The sequence below is a fragment of the Cnephaeus nilssonii genome, assembly GCF_951640355.1.
Source record: "Cnephaeus nilssonii genome assembly, chromosome: 12".
Classification (NCBI taxonomy): Eukaryota; Metazoa; Chordata; class Mammalia; order Chiroptera; family Vespertilionidae; genus Cnephaeus; species Cnephaeus nilssonii.
In genome coordinates this window covers 72,027,965-72,051,799 of record NC_137083.1, presented here as the reverse complement: position 1 = coordinate 72,051,799, position 23,835 = coordinate 72,027,965, and the positions used below count along the sequence as shown (strand labels likewise).

Below are 23,835 nucleotides of genomic sequence, written 5' to 3'. Positions count from 1 at the left end.
CCCTAGTTTCTGGATCTCCAATGGGGTGCAGGTCAGCTACTGTCTGAAGCCACCCAGCAGGAGCTACAGCAAGAACTACAGTTTTCTCCTCTTTGCTTGGGGTTTGGCGGTTTTGGAGCAGTCTGACTGGAGCTGCAGTTTATTTGATTAAGCTTCCACAGAACAGGCCATTTATATGCAAAAGCCGCTGTGTGGAGCCTGGGCAGGTTTGTAGAATGTGCAGGGCAGGGTCTCAGGGCAGGGCGGGGCGGGGTCTCAGAGCATCACTAGGCTAGGGCATGGCAAACGGCGATGGCTGCCGTCAGCTGTCTCTGCCTTTCCGCGTTTCCAAGTCCCCATGTCCCGTGCTCCAGCGCAGTAAACAATGATTTCTGGGTGCACCTCTGCAAGAAAGTCACTCTCACTTTCCGACCCGATGGCCTACAGTCCAGCTTCTCCCCATAGGCATCTGGGTCCCCCGCGTGTCTCCAGAAACTGGATTTCAGAGTGATCGGGAGCTTGTCTCCCTTTGGGTTGAAGAAAAACTGCGCGCCCAATCGCCTGCCACCAGCCCGATTCGCGTGCCTCCGTACCTCAGCTTTTCAGTGTTTGTGCTCCTTTCTCTTTCCTTCTTAGTTGCAAAACTTCCACTCACCCAGCTCTCCTGTGGTTCTGGGTGGTAGACATTTTGTCTTTTAGTTGTAGTTTTGAAATTGTTGTGCGAGGCGGTAGTTTAGTTGTTTACCTTTGCCGCCATCTTGGTTGATCCTTTAAAACTTATTTAATAAAACAAATTATAATCTTTCAGGACTATAAGATTATTCAAAAATAATCCTATGGAAAACCTATCACAATTTTATTTTTTTAAGTGATTTAAATAAACACATGTAATCACAGAACTGTACCTGTTGGCACTCTTCAATGAAGAGATTTGGCTTATTTATCATTAGCCATTGTTAAGCTATTGAAATACTATTTGTTAAGTATGCCAAACATGTTGCCTACAATTTTATAGACTGAGACTTAGATTTTTATGAACAAATTTGTGAATTCTGCATTGATAAGGTTTAACAAATGTGTGAGCTGACTACTCTGCTTGCTAATCAGAGTAGTCAGCTCACACATTTATGTCCCTTCATATAAAACAGCCAAACCAGAAAATGCCTCCTTTGGACATGTAACATATTAAACTCTTCGGGGTTATTTTTTCCCAGGTTAAAGTGTACAGTTGGTCCTGCAATGAATGAACATTTCAATATGTCCATAATTATTTCAAATGGTCGAGGGACAGTGCAATACAGTACATTTTCTTACGTGGTAAGTTTATTACTTTTCTCATGAAGTAGGATATTTAATTGTTACTTAATCTTCTTAGAGTTATAAAACTAACAACTTACATTGCTTTTTTCCTCTTATCTCTCATCAGGATCCTATAATAACAAGTATGTCCCCAAGTTATGGTCCTAAGACTGGTGGCACTTTACTTACTTTAACTGGAAAATACCTTAACAGTGGGAATTCTAGACACGTTTCAATTGGTGGAAAAACCTGTACTTTAAAAAGGTGTTGTAAATCTGTTTTTTGTTGCATCGGTCATGTAGGATTAATATCTACATCTAACAATTCAGGGGAAAATTATGCTTTTTTAATGGGAAAAATCCAAGATATTTATCATTCACTCTCCTGCTGATAAAACTCCTTCCTTCCCAACTCCATCTACTCCCTTTTGCTCAGTCTTCTACCCTTCCCTTATTGGTTAATTCCACTTTTAAGTTTTCCATTCACCTTCTCTCCTGTTTTATCTTAGTATCCTAGCTTTGCTATGAGTTGTGAGATTCTAATAATTGACAATAAAATACAATAAATATTTCCATCAAGATTTACAATTAGACTCACTTTGGGGGGAGGTGAGAAACATGGGGGAGACTGGGTTTGGAGAGAAGTTATCTTTTTGCTTCTTAGGGTTGAAATAATACAGTTTAATCAAATACCAAAAAGGATACCTTAATAGTTCGTTAAAATCCTAAAATTTTGAAGTTTAGGCTTGCTCAAACAAGACTAAATTTAGAATCTAGTCAAATATGAACAGCCTACATTAGAAAGATCTTTTATCTAGACCACATCAGGAAATTCCTATTTAGGAGTCATTGAGTGATATCCTTTTGATTTATGGATGTAATTTTCAGATATATGTATCTTTAATAGCTAAAGTTTGTTTTCTTCATTGTATGTGTGTGTGTGTGTGTGTTTTATACAGCGTGTCAGATAGCATTCTCGAATGTTATACCCCAGCCCAAAACTCTCCAACTGAGTTTCCTGTTAAATTGAAAATTGACTTGGCCAACAGAGAGATTGACAGCTTCAGTTACCAGGAAGACCCTATTGTCTATAAAATTCATCCAACCAAATCTTTTATTAGGTAAGAAAAATTTCTGATGGGCATAAAACTAAGGAACATAAGCCTAGCCGGTGTTGCTCAGTGGTTGAGTGTCGACCCATGAACCAGGAGGTCACAGTTCAGTTCCTGGTTGCGGGCTTGATTCCCAGTAGGGGACATGCAGGAGACAGCCGATCGATGAGTCTCTCTCATCATTGATGTTTCTCTCTCTCCTTCCCTCTCTCTGAAGTCAATAAAAACATATTTTTTAAAAAAAGAAAGGAAGGAACATCAGAATGATTTGGCTATTGAGTAGTCAAGAGGAATTGTGGTTTTATCTTTGCATTTCTTTTGAAGGCTGCCTTTCCAATTCAGAAGTGAAAACTAAATTCTTGTCCTGAATACAGTTTGACTTTATTAATACTAGTTCATGCCAAGAAACATTTTATCCTATTCTGTTACATTTTTTAATAGATTTCAGTAAAATGTACTTTTTATGTACTTATGTTATGTACATGTCAATTCTATACTAATCTTAGTGCTCAAAAGTGGAATCATCACTATTTCCCCCATTCTTCAGTGTATTTTCTCCTGCCTGCTTTGCATACAGCTTTTCCCTAGAGTCCCTTTGAATCAACATCTCATTCGACCCACTTCAGTCTGCCTTGTTTCCATTAATTCTGTCAGTATAGTAACAATAGTTAAGTTCACACTTCTTTGTTTTTTGTTGTTTATTTTCAGAGAGAAAAAAATTATTTTTGCATATTTGGTGAATAAAAAGACAAATGCATTTTCTTCATTTTATGAAATGTGAATTTTAAAAGTATTTTCAAGGTAAACAAGTTGTTTCCAAAGAACCCTTACCACTGAACTTCCATTGGACTTAGGCTTTGGGAGCAACTTACAATCACTACATGTGATTTAACTGAACTCTCTTTAAATACTCGGTAGGGAAAACCTCTCACTGTTGCTGTTTGTCTATTTCCTTTTGCCAGTGGTGGGAGCACCATAACCGGTGTTGGGAAAAACCTGAATTCAGTCAGTGTCCTGAGGATGGTAATCAGTGTGCGTGAAGCAGGACAGAACTTCACAGTGGTAAGTCCTTTGAGCGATGGCTGTGCTTCAAGTTCTGCGTCTGGCCTCTACCACTGGCTTTCATGGTTCATAGAACATTTCAGTTTGACTTTAATGTTTGCTAGTTACCTTCCTTGCAGTGTGGGCCAAATAGCATTTCTCACCCAACAACTAAAATCATATAGTCTTAGGATAGCATTGTAAAAACACACACACACACACACACACACACACAATGTCTAGATACAAGGGATGATTACTCACTGGAGGCAGTGTCTTTAAAGACAGTCGGTACAAATACAAACCCCGTTATTTCCTGTCTTAGTGAGTTCAGGGTGCTATGGGTGCTACAAAAAAAATACCATAGACTGGATGGCCGACACAGCAAACATTTATTTCACAGTTCTGGATGCCAGGAAGTTTAAGATCAAGGTGCTAGCACATGTGCGTGTCTGGTGAGGACACTCTTCCACATTTGCAGAAGGCCACCTTCTCATTGTAACCTCACATGGGAGGTAGAGAGAAAGAGAAAGGAAGCTCTCTAGTCTTTTCTTACAAGGGCACTAATGAGAACTTCACCCTCATGACTTAATTACCTCCCAAAGGCCCTTCGAATACTGTCACATTGGGGATTATGGTTCCAACATATGAATTCGGAGACACAAATATTCAGTTCATTGCATGTTCCTCCCCCCCCCCCTTTTTTTAATGCACCATAGAACATCAACCCTTTTGCTCTAATAAAACCCATGGGTAAAGTCTTCAGTCTTGCAGTAACACCCATTTCTTTCTAAGCAGCAGGCACACATGTTTTCTTACATTCACTTCTTGCCGTTCTTCTTGTCCCTTTGTTAGAATGTTACCAAGTAATGAGAAAGAGCATTAGAATGCATATGTCCTAGAGTATGTATGTTCTTTCTTATTTCTCCACCTGTCCTTCTTTTATTTGTAAAGCCAATCAAAATTTTAACTGAATGCCTCCTTAAAAGTGATGGACCCATTTTGTCCTAACAATTTATACAGGTCACATTACAATGGTAATTTTAGTTTAGACCTAAAGGAAGTTGGAGTTACTTACAGAGGTTTCACATTTTCGTTGTTTTTCTCTCATATAAAATATCATAATCTAGTTGGGCTTGTGCACTCACTTAGCATGAAAATTCCCAGTGCCCCCTCTCAAGCAGGGCCTTGATTGGGCAGGTGATAGATTGAATTATAGCACTTTCTTTTAGATTACCCATCCGATATTTCTTGAAAACTAAGGCCACAATGTTCTTTAATTACAAAAACCAATTTGGGGCTAAAAATGTCAAGCCAGATCACCAAACAATAAGGTCACCTCAAATGAAATTTTTCTTGACCTTTTCAATCAGCCACATTGCATCACCTCTAGAGAGTATTATTAGATTCTTATCATATTCCTGAGAGATTATACTCCAGGGAGTCACCGTATGAAGTAGAGAGCTTTGAAACCAGTCCTCACACATGGCCACAAAGAATACCGCTGCTATTAATTTAAGGGACACCAATTCTTCACAGCCAAATATAACATTATTACCCAGATAAGAATAACACTAACCTTCTTTGGCGTTGGCATGTGACTTTTTAAAGTAGAAATCTCAGAAATTATTAGTTTATCTAATTTACACTATGCCTGTTATTAAAATATGGCTAAATTTCCTTCCTTATCTCTCACCAGCGTTTTAACAACAGGTAGAGCCCCTCTTAGCTTTCTTCATTCATTTGTAACCAAATATTTATTAAAAACCTCCTATGTGTGTGACATAAGAGTGACATGTCCCAGCAGTGGTAGAAGATAAAAATTCTGTTTACATATCTGGAAATGTGAACTTCTGTTGTTTTATCCACAAACATATTCCTAGTACAATAGAACTATGCATTAGAATTGGACAAGAATGAAAAATTCAGTGAGTCTGTTTGACTATTGTTTGTGAAAACTACTTCATAAAGAGATGTATTCCTTCCATGTTCGCTCTGCTTATAGAATTTGAAGCTGACCATGATTAATTGAACTCATTCATTATTTAACAATTAAAACATTTGGTCAGGTCTGACCTATAATAATAAAAGTGTAATATGCAAATCAACCAAGCAGTAGAACGACCGCCCTGATGATCTTCCAGACGAAGCCGGGGCTGCGTGGTCCAAGCCCCTTGCACGGATTTTGTGCATCGGGCCCCTAGTTTAGACATATTGATCCAGCCACAATAACATTAAGTCCAATAAATTCAAATGTTTAAAAATAAAAATACTAATCACCTACTCAACAAAATGTATATTAATTTGTTTATGTACATTATGTCTCAAAAGCCAACAGTTTATTGTATAGTTTTCAAATTTCTTGTTGTTATATAGAGAATTATTGTGGTAGCAGTAAAATTGTTCATTTCTATTTTCAGGATGATAGGAATAAATTGCTTTCAGCATTATAATATGAATTTAAGATAAAATTAAATGATTTTATTTATAATATAGTTATCTGTTTTCTGTATTTACTTACAGCATACACTTTAAATGTAGAATGATTTTTAAAATTATTTTTAAAAGAAAATATCATCCAATTTTGTTTGTGCTTTTTTAAAAATATGTTTTAATTGATTTCAGAGAAAAGAAGGGATAGGGAGAGAGAGAGAGAAACATCAATGATGAGAGAATCATCTATAGGCTGCCTCCAGGGCATGTGCCCTGACCAGGAATTGAATAGTGACCTGGTTCATGGGTCAACACTCAACCACTGAGCAACACTGGCCAAGCTTGTTTGTGCTTTTTATGTATATCCTGAGTCCGTTTTCTATTTTGGGCATAAGTAAGTGGTTTATCTCCAACTCTACTTATCAAAGAAAAATAAATCTAAGGGATGTTGTTGCTTGTTTGTCTTTTCCTTGGAGGGAAAAATCTCAACCATTTAACCTTTTTTTAATATTTATTGATTGATTTTAAAGAGAGAGAGAGAAAGAGTGAAACATTGATTTGTTGTTTCACTTATTTATGTATTCACCATTTGCTTCCTGTATTTGCCCTGACTGGGGACTGAACCTCCAACCCTGACATATCTGGATGGCGCTCTAACCAACTGAGCCACTTGGCCAGGGCTGCAACCATTTAATCTTAAATGTGTCACTTCGTGTTACTGATTTAGTCTAAGCACAATCAAGAGGAAACCACATTTTCCAATTCTCCATAAATCAGAATTCCAAATGGGGAAGATTAGAGATGAGAGATGAAAGGGCATGGAAAAATAATAGCAAAGCCTTTGTAAAATAGAGAGCATAGGAAAAGATTTACCAGCAAAGACTGTCGCGTGAGCAAGAAGCAGTACGTGTCGCATGAAAGTTAGGACAGTGAATTTGGAGCCAGTGGCCTACGATTTATGTTCCTTACTCTGCCACGCAAAGCTGTGTGACCTGGTCCAATGATGTAAGCTTAAAAAGCTGCTTCTTCATCCATAAAATGAGGGTGATCAGAGCACCTACCTCATAAGGTTATTGTGAGAATTAGATGAGACCTACCTTGAAAGTATTTTGCACAGAACCTGGCACTCAGTAATTGATATCTTAAAACACACTGGTAAAATGATCTAACTACATAGCTAATTATAATGCGAACTGTATGATGCTTAGCAGTTGACAAAGCACTTTACCATGTAGTATCACACATTGTTAATGACATTTTAATCTTACTTCCTAAATGAGGAAACTGAGTTTCCAAGTAAGGATTTTGCCCTGATTCTCACAACTTGATTTAGAGCTGTGAGATAATGGCACAAAGTTCAACTCCCACTCTGTCGTGGCTGTTTCACAGACAAGAAAACGGTCCTTCCAGGAGACTGTCCTTTTCTTCTTCAGAAAAATAAAGTGATGGAGGGTTGAGCCAGTTTCAGATAGAGCAACATAGTTGATTCTGAGCAAGTAAAGTTCTGTGTTTCTTTGAAGGCTGCATTGTTTAGATAACTTTGCTTCTATTTTGTTTCCAAATATGTGTTCTTCAACATTACAAAGTTAAATGCTGGTGTGTGTGTTTTTTCAAAAATTACATATTTCTTTTTTTAATTATTGTTTTATTTTTCAGTTAGAGTTGACATACATTATTATATTAGTTCCAGGTGTACTACCCCAGTGATTAGACATTGCATAAATTGCTAAGTGATCATCCGATAAATCTCACACCCATCTGACACCATACATACTTATTAGAATATTATTGACTGTCTTCCCTATGCTGTACCTTACATCCCCATTACTATTCTGTAACAATCGATTTGTACTTCTTCATCCCTTCACCTTTTTCACCCATCCCCCGACCCCCTCTCCCATCTGGCAACCATCAAAATGGTCTCGGTATCTATGAGTCTCTTTCTGTTGTGTATGTTCATTTATTTTGTTTTTAGTTTCAATTATTAATAGATATGTATGTGTTGTTCTTTTTTTTTTCTTTTTTTTAAAGAAGATCCTTTAATATTTTATATAATACTGGTTTGGTAGTGATAAACTCATTTACCTTTTTCTTTTCTGGGAAGTTCTATATCTGTCCATTGAGTCTAAATGATAGCTTTGCTGGGTAGAGTAATCTTGGTAGGTCCTTACTTTTCATCACTTTGAATATTTCTTGCCAATTCCTTCTGGACTGCAAAGTTTCTGTTGAGAAAACAGCTGACAGTCTTATGGGAGCTCCCTTGTAGGGTACTAACTTCTTTTCTCTTGCTGCTTTTAAGATACTCTATCTTTAACCTTTGGCATTTTAATTATGATGTCTCTTGGTGTGGGCCTCTTTGGATTCCTCATGTTTTGGATTCTCTACACTTCCTGGGCTTTTATATCTATTTCCCTAACCAGGCAGGGAAGTTTACTATAATTATTTTTTCAAATGGGTTTTCAATATTTTGCTCTCTCTTCTTTTGGCACCCCTATGGTGCAAATATTGGTACTCTCAAAATTGTCCCAAAGAGTCCTTACACTATCCTCATTTATTTATTTATTTTTTCTTTTTGCTATTCTGATTGGGGGTGTTTCGTTTGTTTGTTTGTTTGTTTGTTTGTTTTGCTTCCTTATTTTCCAGATCTCTGATTTGATTCTTAGCTTCATCTACTCTACTGTTAATTCTATGTAAATTACTCTTCATTTCAGTTAGTGTATCCTTCATTTCTGACTAGTCCTTTTTTATACTGTCAAGGTCCTCACTAAGTTCATTGAGCATCCTTATAACCAGTGTTTTGAACTCTGCATCTAGTAGATTGCCATCTCCATTTTGTTTAGGGGTGTTTTTTTTTCTTTCTGACTTTTAGTTCCGTTCTTTCATTTGGGGCATGTTTCTTTGTCTCCTTATTTTGGCAGCCTCCTATATTTGTTTCTATGTATTAGGTAGAGCTGCTACATCTCCTAGGCTTGGTAGAGTGGCCTAATGTAGTAGGTGTTCTGTAGGGTCCAGTGGCACATCTTCCCCAATCACTCAAGCTAAGCACTCAAGGTGCACCCCCCACCCCCATGTTAGCACCCTCCTCTTTTAGTTGAGCCTTGATTGCTGTTGGCATGTCAATGGGGAGGGATTTGCCCCCAGGCTTCAGCCACTGACCTCCAACCATGGTGGAGGATGAACTGTTCAGGGGCCTACCCCACAGAGCAGGACTTACTTCAGTGGGGCTCTGGTGCCAGTTGAGTCCACCCCTTGAGTGTGTCACTTGTGGAGGCAGTTGTGTGGTGAGGCTTCAACCTGGACTGAAGCTGTCCACTAGGTGCATTGGCTCTGGGGCCCCAAGGTCAGCTGCACCTCTATTCTGCCAGGGGCCACCCAGCATGAACTACAAAGCTGTCTGCAGATGGCTGTTACTTGTGCTGGGTTTGGAGGTGCCCAGGTGAGTCCAAATATTATACCTTTCAATTGATTGCCTGAAACAGTGAAATGTGAAAGTTGCTATTGATGTTGTCAAGCCATATCCTGCTTATAATGGGTAATTGTGTCTTACTATAGGCATGTCAACATCGCTCTAATTCAGAGATAATCTGCTGTACAACTCCTTCACTACAACAGCTGAATCTGCAACTCCCCCTGAAAACTAAAGCCTTTTTCATCTTAGATGGGATTCATTCCAAATACTTCGATCTCATTTATGTACATAATCCTACCTTTAAGCGTTTTGAAAAGCCAGTGATGATCTCAGTAGGCAATGAAAATGTACTGGAAATTAAGGTAAGAAATCCTTAAAATATCCTCTTAAATCATCAACTAGCACTTAATTGACGTCATAGCTATGTGAATAGAATTGTTGTACTGGTTGATCATTATCTTATCTAAGCTCTGAAAAATACATTTTTTTGGCTTAGGACTAAAAGGTTAGTATAATCATGAACTGCTATCTAATGAAGCATTTAACAACTCTTTTTTGTGTTATATTAAAAAGTAGCAAATGTGGGACACAAATCCATTAAATAGGCTGCCTGTGATGCATTATCCTGTCAGTGTCCTGTATGTATTTTCCTGGGTGCCAAAATGAGCTCATCTATACTAATAAGAGGATAATATGCTAATTAGACCGGATGGCCTTCCGGGCAAAGCGAAGGTGGCAGGGCCGAGTCAGAGGTGGTTAGGGGCAATCAGGCCGGCAGGGGAGAGCAGTTAAGGGGATCAGGCTGGCATAGGAGAGCAGTTAGGGGGATCAGGCCAACAGGCAGGTAAGCGGTTAGGAGCCAGCGGTCCTGGATTGTGAGAGGGATGTCCGACTGCTGGTTTAGGCCCAACTTCGGGATCAGGCCTAATCTGGCAGTCAGACATCCCCCAAAGGGTCCCGGATTGGAGAGGGTGCAGGCCGGACTGAGGGACTGTGCATGAATTTCGTGCACCGGCCCTCTAGTTATAAGATAAAAGTTAAGCGCCATGAGAGTAAATGCATCAATTGTAGTTCTGTACTTCCTTAAATGCTTGCAATTTTGTGTCTGGGAATAGTCATCTCTAATGTGAATTATAAATGGAGCTGGGTTTCCTCTACCTTGGGAATATATTAGCCTCTAACTATAAGGTAATTGGAGAATAACAGATTATCTTTTCTACTCCAGGCTGTGGCAAACAAAGAATAGTAAAGCCCAAAGAGGTTGAGTGATTTGACAAGTGATGAAATAGTGACTAGAATACAGCACTGTTATGTCGCTTCAATCATTTTTACTTCTAATAGTAATAAAACAGGCAAAATGATCAAGATTTTAATTATATATATAGCCTTTCACTAGAAACAAGAAACTATTTATCCTTCAACATGTTGTTTTTAATATGCTTTTTAATATACAGTAGGTCCTCTGGTTATATCAGAGATCCATTCCTAAGGCGCAACGTAACGCGATTTTTGCCGTAAGTCAGAACCCACCTACATGTCACTCACATGGAGCTCATACACAGCAGTAATGAAGTGAAACAGAAAAAAAAATTTTAAAGAAAGAAAACAATTCCTGACCTTTACTTGTGGTAAATAAATAATAAAAAACATAAAGCACATATGTATGTACATATGTCGAAATGACCGAACTTTTTTTTTTATAAATAAATGGGAAATGGCGATGTAACCACGAAACAATGTACGTCAAGTCTGATATAACCCAAGGACTGTCTGTATATATATTTAATATGTTTTTATTGATTTCAGAGAGAGGAAGGGAGAGGGGAATTGAGCTCCCAACCTGGGCAGGACCAGGAATCGAACTGGTGACCTCGTGCATGGGGTCATGCTCAACCAACTGAGCCACAGTGGCCAGGCTCAACATGTTGTTTTTAGACAATCATAATGTTTTCCCTAAAAGATAGCCTGGATGCAAATATGAACAAACACAAAGTAATAGAATAGGATAGTTCTTGTTTAGGTATAATATAAGTTCTCTTAAATCATCATACGTTTCAACTGAAATTTTTCTTCTTTTTTGACAAGATTTTCTCTCCAGCTAAACCCATGCACATGTTCATACTCATATAAGTTTACTAACCTTGCAATTGTGTTTTGCACAATAATTAAGCAAGCCCAGAATGAAATTAAATGGAGGCCTGCTTCAGTGAGCGACATGTTTACCACAATGAAGCTCTTTCATCTGCTTCATTAATTAGTTTTATAAAGGGAGAAAAAGCTTTTATCTTTCTTTTTTTCTCAATTAAACTGATCTAGTGTGGCCTTTTGCTTTTCAACAATTACAGTGTTTGTCGTTTGAAAGATTCCATTTGGTTTTTCTTGATGAAAACAAAGGATTATTTGCAAATATTTTTATGCCCAGATAAACTCTATTTTTTCATTCCTGTGTCTATGATGGAAGGATTAGAGATAAATGCTTCTTTATCTATTCGTCCAAGCACAGTCTTATATGGAGAAAACTTCTTTTTCTGTAAATTAAATACCCATTTTTCAATGTCTTACAAAATTGTTGGACCAATAAAAATATGACTTGACATCCTCCTCAGCCTTTTAAAGCTGTTCCCAACATGGCCCACAGAGTCTCTGGAAACAGGCACAAAACGCTTTCTTCCTTTGCTTATGTACAGAATGCCTCTTTTCTCTAACAAGCATAGAGCACCTGTCATGTCACAAAGTGGCAACCTGGGGGGAAGGGGCCAGTTTAGGGAGACTGTTTTGGTATCATGATTGAGTCTTTTCCCATACTTCAATTTCCTTACGTACAAGAGGAAATCTAAAGTATAAGAGAATATTTGTGTGACAGCAACTTAACCCTTTGTCAGTCTCTAAAGTTGATCACATTAAAACCTCGGCCTCTCTTAGGACAGAAACAAAGGACAGCAAAGCATTAGAAAAGAAAAGACCTCCTCTGGGCAAGCAGTGGTCTGTTTGTATCAAAAGAAAGGATAAATAAGCACAATTTTACTTAAAGTGCTTATTCAATTACCATTCAAAACGTAAGTGTGGAGTATGTATTCCGTCAGTGAAAGCACCACGGGGAGCATCATGTGTATAGAGCAGGATTTACTCCTTTTTATTGTCAGGAAGAGTTCCTGCTCCTCCAGCAGCCATGCATATGAGCATTCCTTGGCTACCAAGAAAGAGACTGTGATGGTTTCCAGCCCTACTTATAAGAATCGCCTCAGTCAGCTGTTGGCCCAGTGACTACACCATGGTGAAGGGGGTTGGCCAAGTGTGGATTCAGAGAATGTAATAGAGACCAAGAGTCAGTCGCCCCTTAGAACAAAGGAGAAACCCCATCAACCTGGGAGGTTTGTGAGCAAGGCCTCAGCCAGCCAGCACCAGTGCTGGACAGTGGTCATCACAAGTAGACATCTCTCTGGGAGTCCACGCCAGAGCACAATGTTTATGTCAGAGCAGCTCACTTTGTGTGTCACTTTAATTAATATACAGTACTTTGGCATACATTATTTCACCTGAGATCCATGTGGACCTGTACGTTTTGGGAAGTCAGTGATGATTTTTCCCATTTTCAGATAAGTAAACGGAGGTTTTAATGATGCAGTGACTTGTCTTGAGTCAACTAGGGCTCATACTCAAGTTTCTTGATTCCAAAATTGGTTTTCTTTCCACCAAGTAACAATGCTTTTCAATTAACTTTTATTTCATGTATACCAAAATACCTTTTATAACCGACTTTTCTGTCATACGGTATGTAGAAATCTATACAGTTCTCTAAGTGAAATAGCTCTAAACTCTTTACAAAATACCTGAAAATCAAGTTTTGTGTTGCTTTGTGTATGAGCACATTTTGTGGGACTAGAGAAGTACAGTATTTAATGCTGGAATAAGGACTGCCTGACACTTCCCTGGGGGTTTGTCTTGTTTGGGAGCATATTGTATATATGGTTATAGGGATGCTTCAGAAGCCCAGTCTGAAGTCAGTTGAAATAGGAAAAAGGAGGCAGGATCACCAGCTAAGGCAGGGAGCAGGAACTTGGCCTCTGATGTTGTGAGCACAAGAACAAAGACGGGGGAGTCAGGAAGAAGCCTGTGTCAGTGTTTGGGCATCAGAAGCATCTATAAGGGGGCATATTTCTGAGATAACACAGTCTATCAGCTGCCCAGAGCCAGCCAACGATTGTCTTCTTCCCTCTTCTGATGATTTTACCTGCAACTATAGGCCCAATCCCAACCACAACCACTGTGAGGCCAGTTCTAGCTCCAGACAGGATGGTGGTGAAGAGTTCTTTTCTTAGAGGTCATTTGTCCCCATAGCAAGATCTATTCTTACTGAAGGTACTCAGAAACTACTATTTCCCTGTACCGTACATGTTAATATGCATTCTTTATATACATAATGCACTAGAGGCCCAGTGCATGAAAATCGTGCACTGGGATGGGGATCCCCGCAGCCCAGCCTGCACCCTCTCGCAGTCCGGGACCCCTTGGGGGATATCCACCTGCCAGCTTAGGCCTGATCTCCCCACCCCTCCAGAAATCGGGCCTAAGCCAGCAGTCAGACATGCCTATCATAGTCCAGGGCTCTTGAAGTCCGGAACCCCTCGCTCCTTATTGCTCGCCTGCAGCTGAGGCAGGAGAGGCTCCCACCACCACCACTGCATTCGCCAGCCGTGAGCCTGGCTTCTGGCTAAGCGGCACTCCCCCTGTGGGAGTGCACTGACCACCAGGGGGCAGCTCCTGTGTGGGGCCGGGGAGGGACGCGGGAGGTTGGCCAGCCGGGAAGGGACCGCAGGAGGGCTCCAAGGCATGTCTGGCCTGTCTCGCTCAGTCCCAATCAGCCGGACCTCAACAGCAAGCTAACCTACAGGTCAGAGCATCTGCCCCCTGGTGGTCAGTGCACGTCATAGCGAGTGGTTGAGCTGCCTTAGCATATCATTAGCATATTACTCTTTGATTGGTTGAACGGCCAACCAGACACTTAGCATATTAGGCTTTTGTCATATAGGACTAGAGGCCCAGTGCACGAAATACGTGCATGGGGGGAGGGGGTTCCTCAGCCTGGTCTGCACCCTCTCGCAATCTGGGACCGCTGGCTCCTAACCGCTCACCTGCCTGCCTCATCACCCCTAACCACTTTGCCTGCCTGCCTTATTGCCCCTAACTGCTCGCCTGCCTGCCTGATCTCCCCTAACCACCTCTGCCTGCTTGCCAGATCATCCCTAACTTCTCACCTGCCTGCCTGATCTCTCCTAACTGCCTCTGCCTCAGCCCCTGCCACCATGGCTTCGTCCAGGAGGATGTCCGGAATGTTGTCCAGAAGGTCATTGGGCTGTATGGTCTAATTAGCATATTACGCTTTTATTATTATAGATGTGGCATGGAGATAGCATCTGTGAAGAAACCAGTTTAATTTTGGTTCACCAAGCTTATTTCAAATGACCTAGGAACTTTCTCCCCATATGCCTGTTCACATTCTGCAGACTCAGTTTTGAAGTTTTCTATGAGGATTTTTTGACCTGATTCCTAAGCTGAGGGACTCATCCTCTGGATAAAGTATAAATCTCGCCCCCAGCCACCACCACCAACTCACTAGTTTCTTCTGCCCATCTCCCTGGACTGTTGCCTGGATGAGTCCCGCTAGTACCCTGCCCCTCCCTGCCTTAGCTTACTTTCCCAGACTCAGTCTTGTGGCCACCACGATGTATGAGAACTTGTAAGACCCCTTCTGTTATAATGTTATTTTTCAAATCCTAACCAATTCCACTCCCATTCGCTCTATTCTGCAAACAGTTTAGACATGGGTCCCGGGCCTGAATCCTAGATGGAAACGTGTCACAGCTGACCAGAGTTGGAGAGAAAAGGGAACGAGGATCATCCTGATATTATATATTGGGAGTAGTTTTCACTTTAGAAAGGCATTCATTTTAACATTACAGTGAGAGGAAGACACTCTTATCTTTATATTCTCAGTAAAAATAATGTGTCTGACACACAGTAGATGGTAAGGAGATACTGTATCGAATGGAATTTTATTTGCTTCATGACTAAGTCCTTTCTTGAACCTTATTTCTCAAAGAGTAAAGCAGGAATGACAATAACAGCTACCTCAGGAAGATGTCTTTACAAGATAAAATGGGATCATTATACTTCTAAATTGCTATGTGTGTGTAGGGGATTAAAGACCAGAAAGTTTCTTCTACAGTATATTGCTTTATTTAAAACTCATATACTGCCATTTCAGTGACTGAAAAACTGAACCAGTTTTGTAAGTGTGTTCTTCTATTTAATAATACTTAACCTATAATAATAAAAGGGTAATATGCTAATTAGACCGGACGTCTTCTGGGCATCATTCCGGATGTTCTTCCTGTTGAAGCTGGGGCTGGAGGGAAGCCAGCCCAGGTCCCGGGTGCCTGCGGGTGGCCGGAGGAGGGCAGCAGCCCGGGTCCCGGGTGCTGGAGGGAAGCCGATGCTGGCAGTTGGGGGAAGGAAGGCCTACTCTTGCATGGATTTTTGTGCATCAGGCCTCTAGTATTAAATAATGAAAAAGTAACTGATAAAACTTCTAAAAATATACCTTTTTCCCACGGCTCCATAAAGCTATGTTTGTTTTAAACGATAAAAAGTAGCCTACAACTATTCCTATTTTTTTTTTTTGACACAGGCCCCTCTGCTATAGGGTAGTGGGCTGCCAGTTTCACTCAGGTGATATCTTGGGTTGTAGACTTTTAAGGTAATTACTGAACATACAAAGCTAATAGTGATTTCTTATGTAAGTCACTGCTTATCCTGTGTTCCGTGGCAGGCACAGATGAAAAGGGGTTCCGTTGTGTGGCTGTGTGATCTCTTTTTGTTTTAAAGAAGCCTTTATGCCAGGCATCCTCAAACTACGGCCCGCGGGCCACATGCGGGTGTTTTTGCCGTTTTGTTTTTTTACTTCAAAATAAGATACGTGCAGTGTGCATAGGAATTTGTTCATAGTTTTTTTAAAAAACTATACTCCAGCCCTCCAACGGTCTGAGGGACAGTGAACTGGCCCCCTGTTTAAAAAGTTTGAGGACCCCTGCTTTATGCAACATCCAAGGAGGTCCTGAGCCTAACGGGAGTATGGGAAATGTAAATGCAGTGTGTTCCTCCCTTCCCCCAGCTGCTGGTACTCTCTAAGCAAGCAAGACACATTTTAGTCATTCTCTCATAAATCAAGTCCTCCAGCTCTTTCATCTTTTTCTTCATCATTCCCTGAGTCCCCTCCAATATGTGAATGCCTTAGCCCTCCTCAGCCTAACCAACAAGTTGTCATTTGAAGCCCCAAAGTGACTCATTAGATTTATGTGCTTCTATGTTGAATTGCCCCGTGTGGCTGGCCTGGTTCAATGGAGTACATGTAGTGCCCCTAGAAATAGTATGAAGATAGAGTCTGCTTGTCTCTCTTTTTTCTTATACTCCAGATTCATGTTAGAAAGAAGTATTTTCTTATGACCTCTTTTCCCAAAGTAATATCTGACCTACCAGTCTGTGAAGATCCATATGAGACGGTGTAGCAGTTTGCTAGGGATTAAAGGTCATGAAAAGCAGAGCAGCGTTTGCTGCAGCTCTGCTGGCTGTTCTTTGTCCCTAAGGAAAGTAGTAATGTGCTTTGATATACCTGTCTTCCAAGTAATGGCTTTTTAATAAGTAACTGTACTCATTAATTGTTAAGGTGAGAGATCGCCCCTCTGTTTTCACTTCTTTCCCATGCTCAGGGTTGGTTTCTTCAAAAAATATCTTATAAATGTCTGATGGCAACTTCAGTTAGCTAAATATGTCAAATTGAATAATTTTTTAAATCCTCACATAAATACACTGAGTGGCCAGATTATTATGACCTCTGAATGCATAATAATCTGGCCACTCACTGTACTCATATATATATATATTAGAGGCCCAGTGCATTGAATTCGTGCATGGGTGGGGTCCGGCCAGCCTGGCCAGGGGGAGGAGACATGGGCAGTTGGCTGGCCTGCCTGCTGGTCAAACTCCTGGTCGAGGGGACAATTTGCATATTAGCCTTTTATTATATATGATGATATACAATGAGTGGCCAGATTATTATGCGTTCAGCGATCATAATAATCTGGCCACTCAGTGTGTGTGTGTGTGTGTGTGTGTGTGTGTGTGTGTGTGTGTGTGTGTGTGTATTTTGTGCACTAGAGGCCCGGTGCACAAAATTCATGCATGGGGGGTGTCCCTCAGCCCAGCCTGCACCCTCTCCAATCTGGGACCCCTCGAGGGATGTCCGACTGCCCGTTGAGGCCCGATCCTGGCCTCAACGGGCAGTCGGACATCCCTCTCACAATCCAGGACTGCTGGCTCCCAACTGCTCGCCTGCCTGCCTGCCTGCCTGATTGCCCCTAACTGCTTCTGCCTGACAGCCTGATCACCCCCTAACCACTCCCCTGCCAGCCTGATTGATGCCTAACTGCTCCCCTGCCCGCCTGATTGCCCCTAACTGCCCTCCCCTGCAGGTCTGGTCACCTCTAACTGCCCTCCCCTGCAGGCCTGGTCCCCCCCAATTGCTCTTCCCTACAGGCCTGGGTCGCCCATCTGCCCTTCCCTGCAGGCCCGGTTGCCCCCAACTGCCCTCCCCTGCTGGCCATCTTGTGGTGGCCATCTTGTGTCCACATGGGGCAGCCATCTTTGACCACATGGGGGCAGCCATATTGTGTGTTGGAGTGATGGTCAATTTGCATATTACTCTTTTATTAGATAGTATATATTAGAGGCCCGGTGCATGAATTTGTACTTGAGTGGGTTCTGGCCAGCCTGACCAGGGGGAGGGGACATGGGCAGTTGGCCGGCCTGCCTGCTGGTCGAACTCCTGGTCCAGGGGACAATTTGCATATTAGCCTTTTATTATATATGATGATATACACTGAGTGGCCAGATTATTATGCATTCAGAGATCATAATAATCTGGCCACTCAGTGTATATAATTAATTGTTCAAAATAATGTAGCCCGGCTCTCAAATCATAATGAGGGTCACATGGCATCTTACAGGAATTCCTTTAACAATAAATTCACTTCTGTATAGGATTTAACTGTGTGAGAAGGATGAAAGGAAACTGCCTAACTCAAGGACGACAGGAATATATTAACAGATGAGTTAAATCAGAGTCTCTCGATGCACTAGTATTTTATAAAATGCTCATTGTGATTCTAAAAGTGAAGCCCAAGTTGAGTTTCCCTGCACTAGGCAGCACAACAGCTAAGACTCTGTCTTGCTTGCTTTTTGCCAGCCATCAATACCCCTGAGAGCATGAATGGGGTGATTATGGCTAAGAGGTCATTAGATGTAAGGATGTGAACCAAAATTCTCTTTCCTTTTCTCTAAAATCCAATTCGATGGAAAGCTACATGCTGTGATTCCTAAACAATTAGTGCCCTAAAAAGATCATGCTTTCTTTCAGCCGCCCAAAATTCCCATGAGAGGAGTATCATAAACTGAGTTTCATGTGCCTTGGCAAACAGCGTGGCCTGTGTTTGTAGTATATTTATGTTCCTTCACAATTGTTAGTATTTCCTGCAAAACTGTGAAGTGTTAACAGCCTCTTTTCTTTCTTCCAGGGAAATGACATTGACCCTGAAGCAGTTAGAGGTGAAGTGTTAAAAGTTGGTAATAAGAGCTGTGAGAATATCCACTCACATTCTGAAGCTGTTTTATGCACGGTCCCCAATGACCTGCTGAAATTGAACAGCGAGCTAAATATAGAGGTGGGATTCCTGCATTCCTCTCATGATGTAAATAAAGATGCTGGTGTAATTATGTCACTCGCAAGCTTAAAATAAATCATTAAACTCATTTGTGTGCTAGCTTTGGCTCATCAGCTCAGCCTTGATTCTTGGTTGTTATTTTAGAAATAGTGAAGTTTTTGTTGCACTGTCTCCTTCCCAAGCTTGAGGGGGTAGATCTCAAAAGTCCTTCCCAGCCACACTCCCTCTGCGTCATGCCATACTCTTGCCAAAATCTGGTCTAGGGATGAATAAGGACATATCCAAGGTTGCCCCTGCCTCTACCTCTGACCACCCTAGGAGGCCAGATCCAACATACTGTTGCCTTCCACAGTGATAACAAATGCATGGGCCTCATAAGCAAAAGAATATGTATGTATGCACTGGACAAAATAAAATAGAAATTAAACTATTTTTACAGTAACTTCTTCATGTAGACAGCTAAATTAATAACCTGGAATCAGAGTGAAATATTTTTTTGCATTCTTTTTTTTCTTCTTGAAGAGCTTTATTGAGATTAACTCACATACCATAAAGTTCACACATTTAAACTATTTTTACAGTAACTTCTTCATGTAAACAGCTAAATTAATAACCTGGAATCAGAGTGAATGATTTTTTTTACATCCTTTTTTTTTTTTTCTTGAAGAGCTTTATTGAGATTAACTCACATACCATACAGTTCACACATTTAAACTGGTTTGGGGTAATTACATTATTAATATTTTAAACTTGTAGCAAAATATATATAACAATTTTTGCCATTTAATCATTTTTAGTGCACAATTTAGTTGCATTAATTACATTCACACTATTGTCCATGTAACCACACCCCTAGCTAATGCTAAGACGTCTTTTATCACCCCAAACAGAACACTGGAACCAGTGAGCAGTACGTCACATCCCCTCCTCTTCCTCAGCCCATGGTAACCTCTAACCTACTTTCTGTCTTTAAAATTTTGCCTGTTCTAGATATTTCATATAAGTGAAATCATACACTACTTGTCCTTTTGTGTCTGGCTTATTTTAAATATATTTTTATTGATTTCAGAGAGGAAGGTAGAAGCGAGAGAGACAGAACATCAATGATGAGAGAGAATCATTGATTGGCTGCCTCCTGCATACCCCCTACTGGGGATCAAGGCTGCAACCCAGGCATATACCCTTGACCAGAACCCAGGACCCTTCAGTCTGCAGTCCAATGCTCTATCCACTGACCCAAACCGGCTAGGGCTCTGCTTATTTTATTAGCATGTTTTCAAAGTTCATCCATGTTATAGCATGTGCCAGAACTGCATTACTTTTTAAGGCTGAATATTCCATTGTATGGATATACCAGGCTGAATATTCCATTGTATAGATATACCACATTTTTTTAAATATATATATATTATTGATTTTTTTACAGAGAGGAAGGGAGAGGGAGAGAGTTAGAAACATTGATGAGAGAGAAACATCGATCAGCTGCCTCCTGCACACCCCCACTGGGGATGTGCCCGCAACCAAGGTACATGCCCTTGACCGGAATCGAACCTGGGACCCTTTAATCTGCAGGCTGACACTGCATCCACTGAGCCAAACCGGCCAGGGCCGATATACCACATTTTGTTTATCCAAGAATGAGTGCTTTGTAAAGGGTTCCTGAAATCTTCTAAAAAGTTATGAAATGGAAAACTACAAAAAAATATAGAAAATTAAGGCTGAATTATGAGATCAGAGTTTAGAATTTAGAAGGACCATAAATCCTAAAAATTAGACAATGTTAGAGATGGAAGGGACCTCAAAGATTTCCTCTATGTATCCAAACTGATATTAAAACATTTTAAGGCTTTATTGTCCCATAATAATGATTATTTACTTCTTATGGTAAGTGTCCTTTGCCCTCTTCCCCACCCTGTAGGACAGAATTAATATCCTATTGTCTCTGTTTCTTACTATTTATTTATACATATGTGGGATATATAACATTGTGTTATAATCACCTGTTTATGTGTTTATCTCCCTTTTATATCTCAGTTACTTGAGATCAAAGATTGTATTTATTTTTTTATCCCTAATACCTAGTTACAAGCAAACAGCTAAATATCATATAAATAATTCAGAGATTATTAGCCCCTTCCTATTAAAACACTGAAGCAGAATTGAGGAATGTCTTATTACTCCGCAGGCAATCATGCCACTTACGGAACAGTAATAACCAGGTGGTATCTGGGGCCCACAGAGACTGTGCTCCAACCTGTGTGGTATCTTTTATAGCTATCTCAAATAGCCAGCTAAATTTGGCTCTCCTTTGTCATTTTTAGTGGAAGCAAGCAGTTACTTCAACTGTCCTTGGAAAAGTGATCGTTCAACCAGATCAGAATTTCACAGGATTGATTGTTGGTGGCGTCACAATATCAACAATACTCTTATTATTACTTGGGCTTTTCCTGTGGCTGAAAAAGGGGAAGCACATTAAAGGTACATTTTTTTAATTGTTTATTTTAAGGAATTACTTTAAGAATGCAATCATTACAGTTTAAAATTGTAAGTTCATGTGTGCTGTTGTATATGCAATCCATAAAGCCTATGAATTCTTATCCGTCAGCCAAGGTCTGCTGTGACCCCTGGTAGCCAAGTCTTTAACGAGCTCTTTCTCTCTCCGTTTTAAGACCAGGGCAGTCAATCAGTTCGCTATGATGCAAGAGTACACACTCCTCATTTGGATAGGCTTGTAAGTGCCCGAAGTGTGAGCCCAACTACAGAAATGGTTTCAAATGAATCTGTAGACTACCGAGCTACTTTTCCGGAAGGTATGTTCCAGTTTATTGTTCTGAGAAATACGTAAACATACACCTCAGTGGGTTTGTGGCATTATTGTTTATTTTGGGGTTTGCCTTTATATTTTTATAAAAATACTAGAGATCCAGTGCACAAAATTCGTGCACTGGGAGGGAGGGGTCCCTCAGCCTGGCCTGCACCCTCTCCAATCTGGGATCCCTCGGGGATGTCCAACTGCTAGTTTAGGCCAGATCCCACCGGGCCTAAGCCAGCAGTCGGACACCCCTCTCACCACCTGGGACCACTGGCTCCTAACTGCTCGCCTGCCTACCTGCCGGCCTGATCGCCCCCTAACTACCCTCTCCTGGCCAGCCTGATCGCCCCCTAACTGCCTCTGCTTTGGCCCCCACCACCATGGCTTTGTCCGGAAGGATGTCGGGAAGATGTCTGGTCTAATTAGCATATTAACCCTTTGCACTCGCTTGCTTTTTTCTCCATTCCTTTATTCTAATACTAACCGTGTCGAGTCACACTTGACATCCGAGTGCAAAAGGTTAACCTTTTATTAGTATAGGTAAAAGAAATATTTATTTATTTTTTGACCAAGAAAGTATTTAATTTGACATAGAATTACTGGGCTCTTATTTTTAAATGTACTCATGTATACATTATGTTAGATTTTCAGTCTTTAAGCTCTCTTCTCACAAAAAGGTTAATTTTTATATTTCAAGTACAGTTCACATTCAATATTATATCAGTTTTAGGTGTACAGCATAGTGGTCAGATAATTATATACCTTATGAAGGGATCCTCCCAATAAATCTAATACTCACCTTACACCATATAGTTATTACACTATCACTGACTATATTCCCTATGACTATATTTTGCATCCCCATGACTGTTTTCATAACTTCCAACTTGTACTTTTAATCTGTAAGAAGATTAATTTTAAAATCATTTGAGTAAAGGTAAGGTGTTTATCATCTCAGTGCAATGTTAAGAAATTGTGAAGTGTTCTTAACAACCCAGAAAAAGATAAAATACAAAGTTTATATTTATTTATTTTTATACTTATTTTTTTTTATTTAAATCTTTATTGTTTAGATTATTACAATTGTTCCTCTTTTTTCCCCCCATAGGTCCCCTCCACCCAGTTCCCACCCCACCCTCTGCCCTTACCCCAGCCCCCCAACCACTGTCCTCATCCATAGGTGTACGATTTTTGTCCAGTCTCTTCCCACCCCCCCACACCACTTTCCCCCCGAGTATTGTCAGTCCACTCCCTTTCTATGCCCCTGATTCTAGTATATTCACCAGTTTATTCTGTTCATCAGATTTTTTATTCACTTGATTTTTAGATTCACTTGTTGATAGATATGTACTTGTTGTTCATAATTTTTATCTTTACCTTTTTCTTCTTCTTCCTCTTCTTAAAGAATACCTTTCAGCATTTCATATAATACTGGTTTGGTGGTGATGAACTCCTTTAGCTTTTTCTTATCTGTGAAGCTCTTTATCTGATCTTCAATTCTGAATGATAGCTTTGCTGGGTAGAGTAATCTTGGTTGTAAGTTCTTGCTATTCATCACGTTGAATATTTCTTGCCACTCCCGTCTGGCCTGCATAGTTACTGTTGAGAAACCAGCTGACAATCGTATGGGTGCTCCCTTGTAGGTAATTAACTGTTTTTCTCTTGCTGCTTTTAATATTCTCTCTTTGTCTTTTGCTCTTGGCATTTTAATTATGATGTGTCTTGGTGTGGTCCTCTTTGGATTCCTTTTGTTTGGGGTTCTGTGCACTTCCTGGACTTGTAAGTCTATTTCTTTCACCAGGTCGGGGAAGTTTTCGGTCATTATTTCTTCAAATAGATTTTCAGTATCTTGCTCTCTTCTTCTGGCACCCTCATAATTCAGATGTTGGTATGCTTGAGGTTGTCCCAGAGGCTCCTTACACTATCTTCAAATTTTTGGATTCTTTTTTCTTTTTGCTTTTCCGGTTGAGTGTTT

The 23,835-nt window shown here is 40.4% G+C and overlaps 1 protein-coding gene across 3 annotated transcripts in view; it reads left to right on the top strand.

Moving 5' to 3' along the window:
• Positions 1–23,835, top strand: part of MET (MET proto-oncogene, receptor tyrosine kinase) — a 158,581-nt gene that overhangs the window by 109,153 nt on the left and 25,593 nt on the right. For all 3 annotated transcript variants that reach the window (XM_079786107.1, XM_079786106.1, XM_079786105.1), the window contains 8 exons: positions 1,194–1,296; positions 1,406–1,542; positions 2,237–2,398; positions 3,352–3,451; positions 9,416–9,634; positions 18,902–19,048; positions 21,370–21,526; positions 21,718–21,858. In XM_079786107.1, the coding sequence (XP_079642233.1) occupies positions 1,194–1,296; positions 1,406–1,542; positions 2,237–2,398; positions 3,352–3,451; positions 9,416–9,634; positions 18,902–19,048; positions 21,370–21,526; positions 21,718–21,858 (1,166 nt within the window). The remainder of the gene's footprint in view (positions 1–1,193; positions 1,297–1,405; positions 1,543–2,236; positions 2,399–3,351; positions 3,452–9,415; positions 9,635–18,901; positions 19,049–21,369; positions 21,527–21,717; positions 21,859–23,835) is intronic.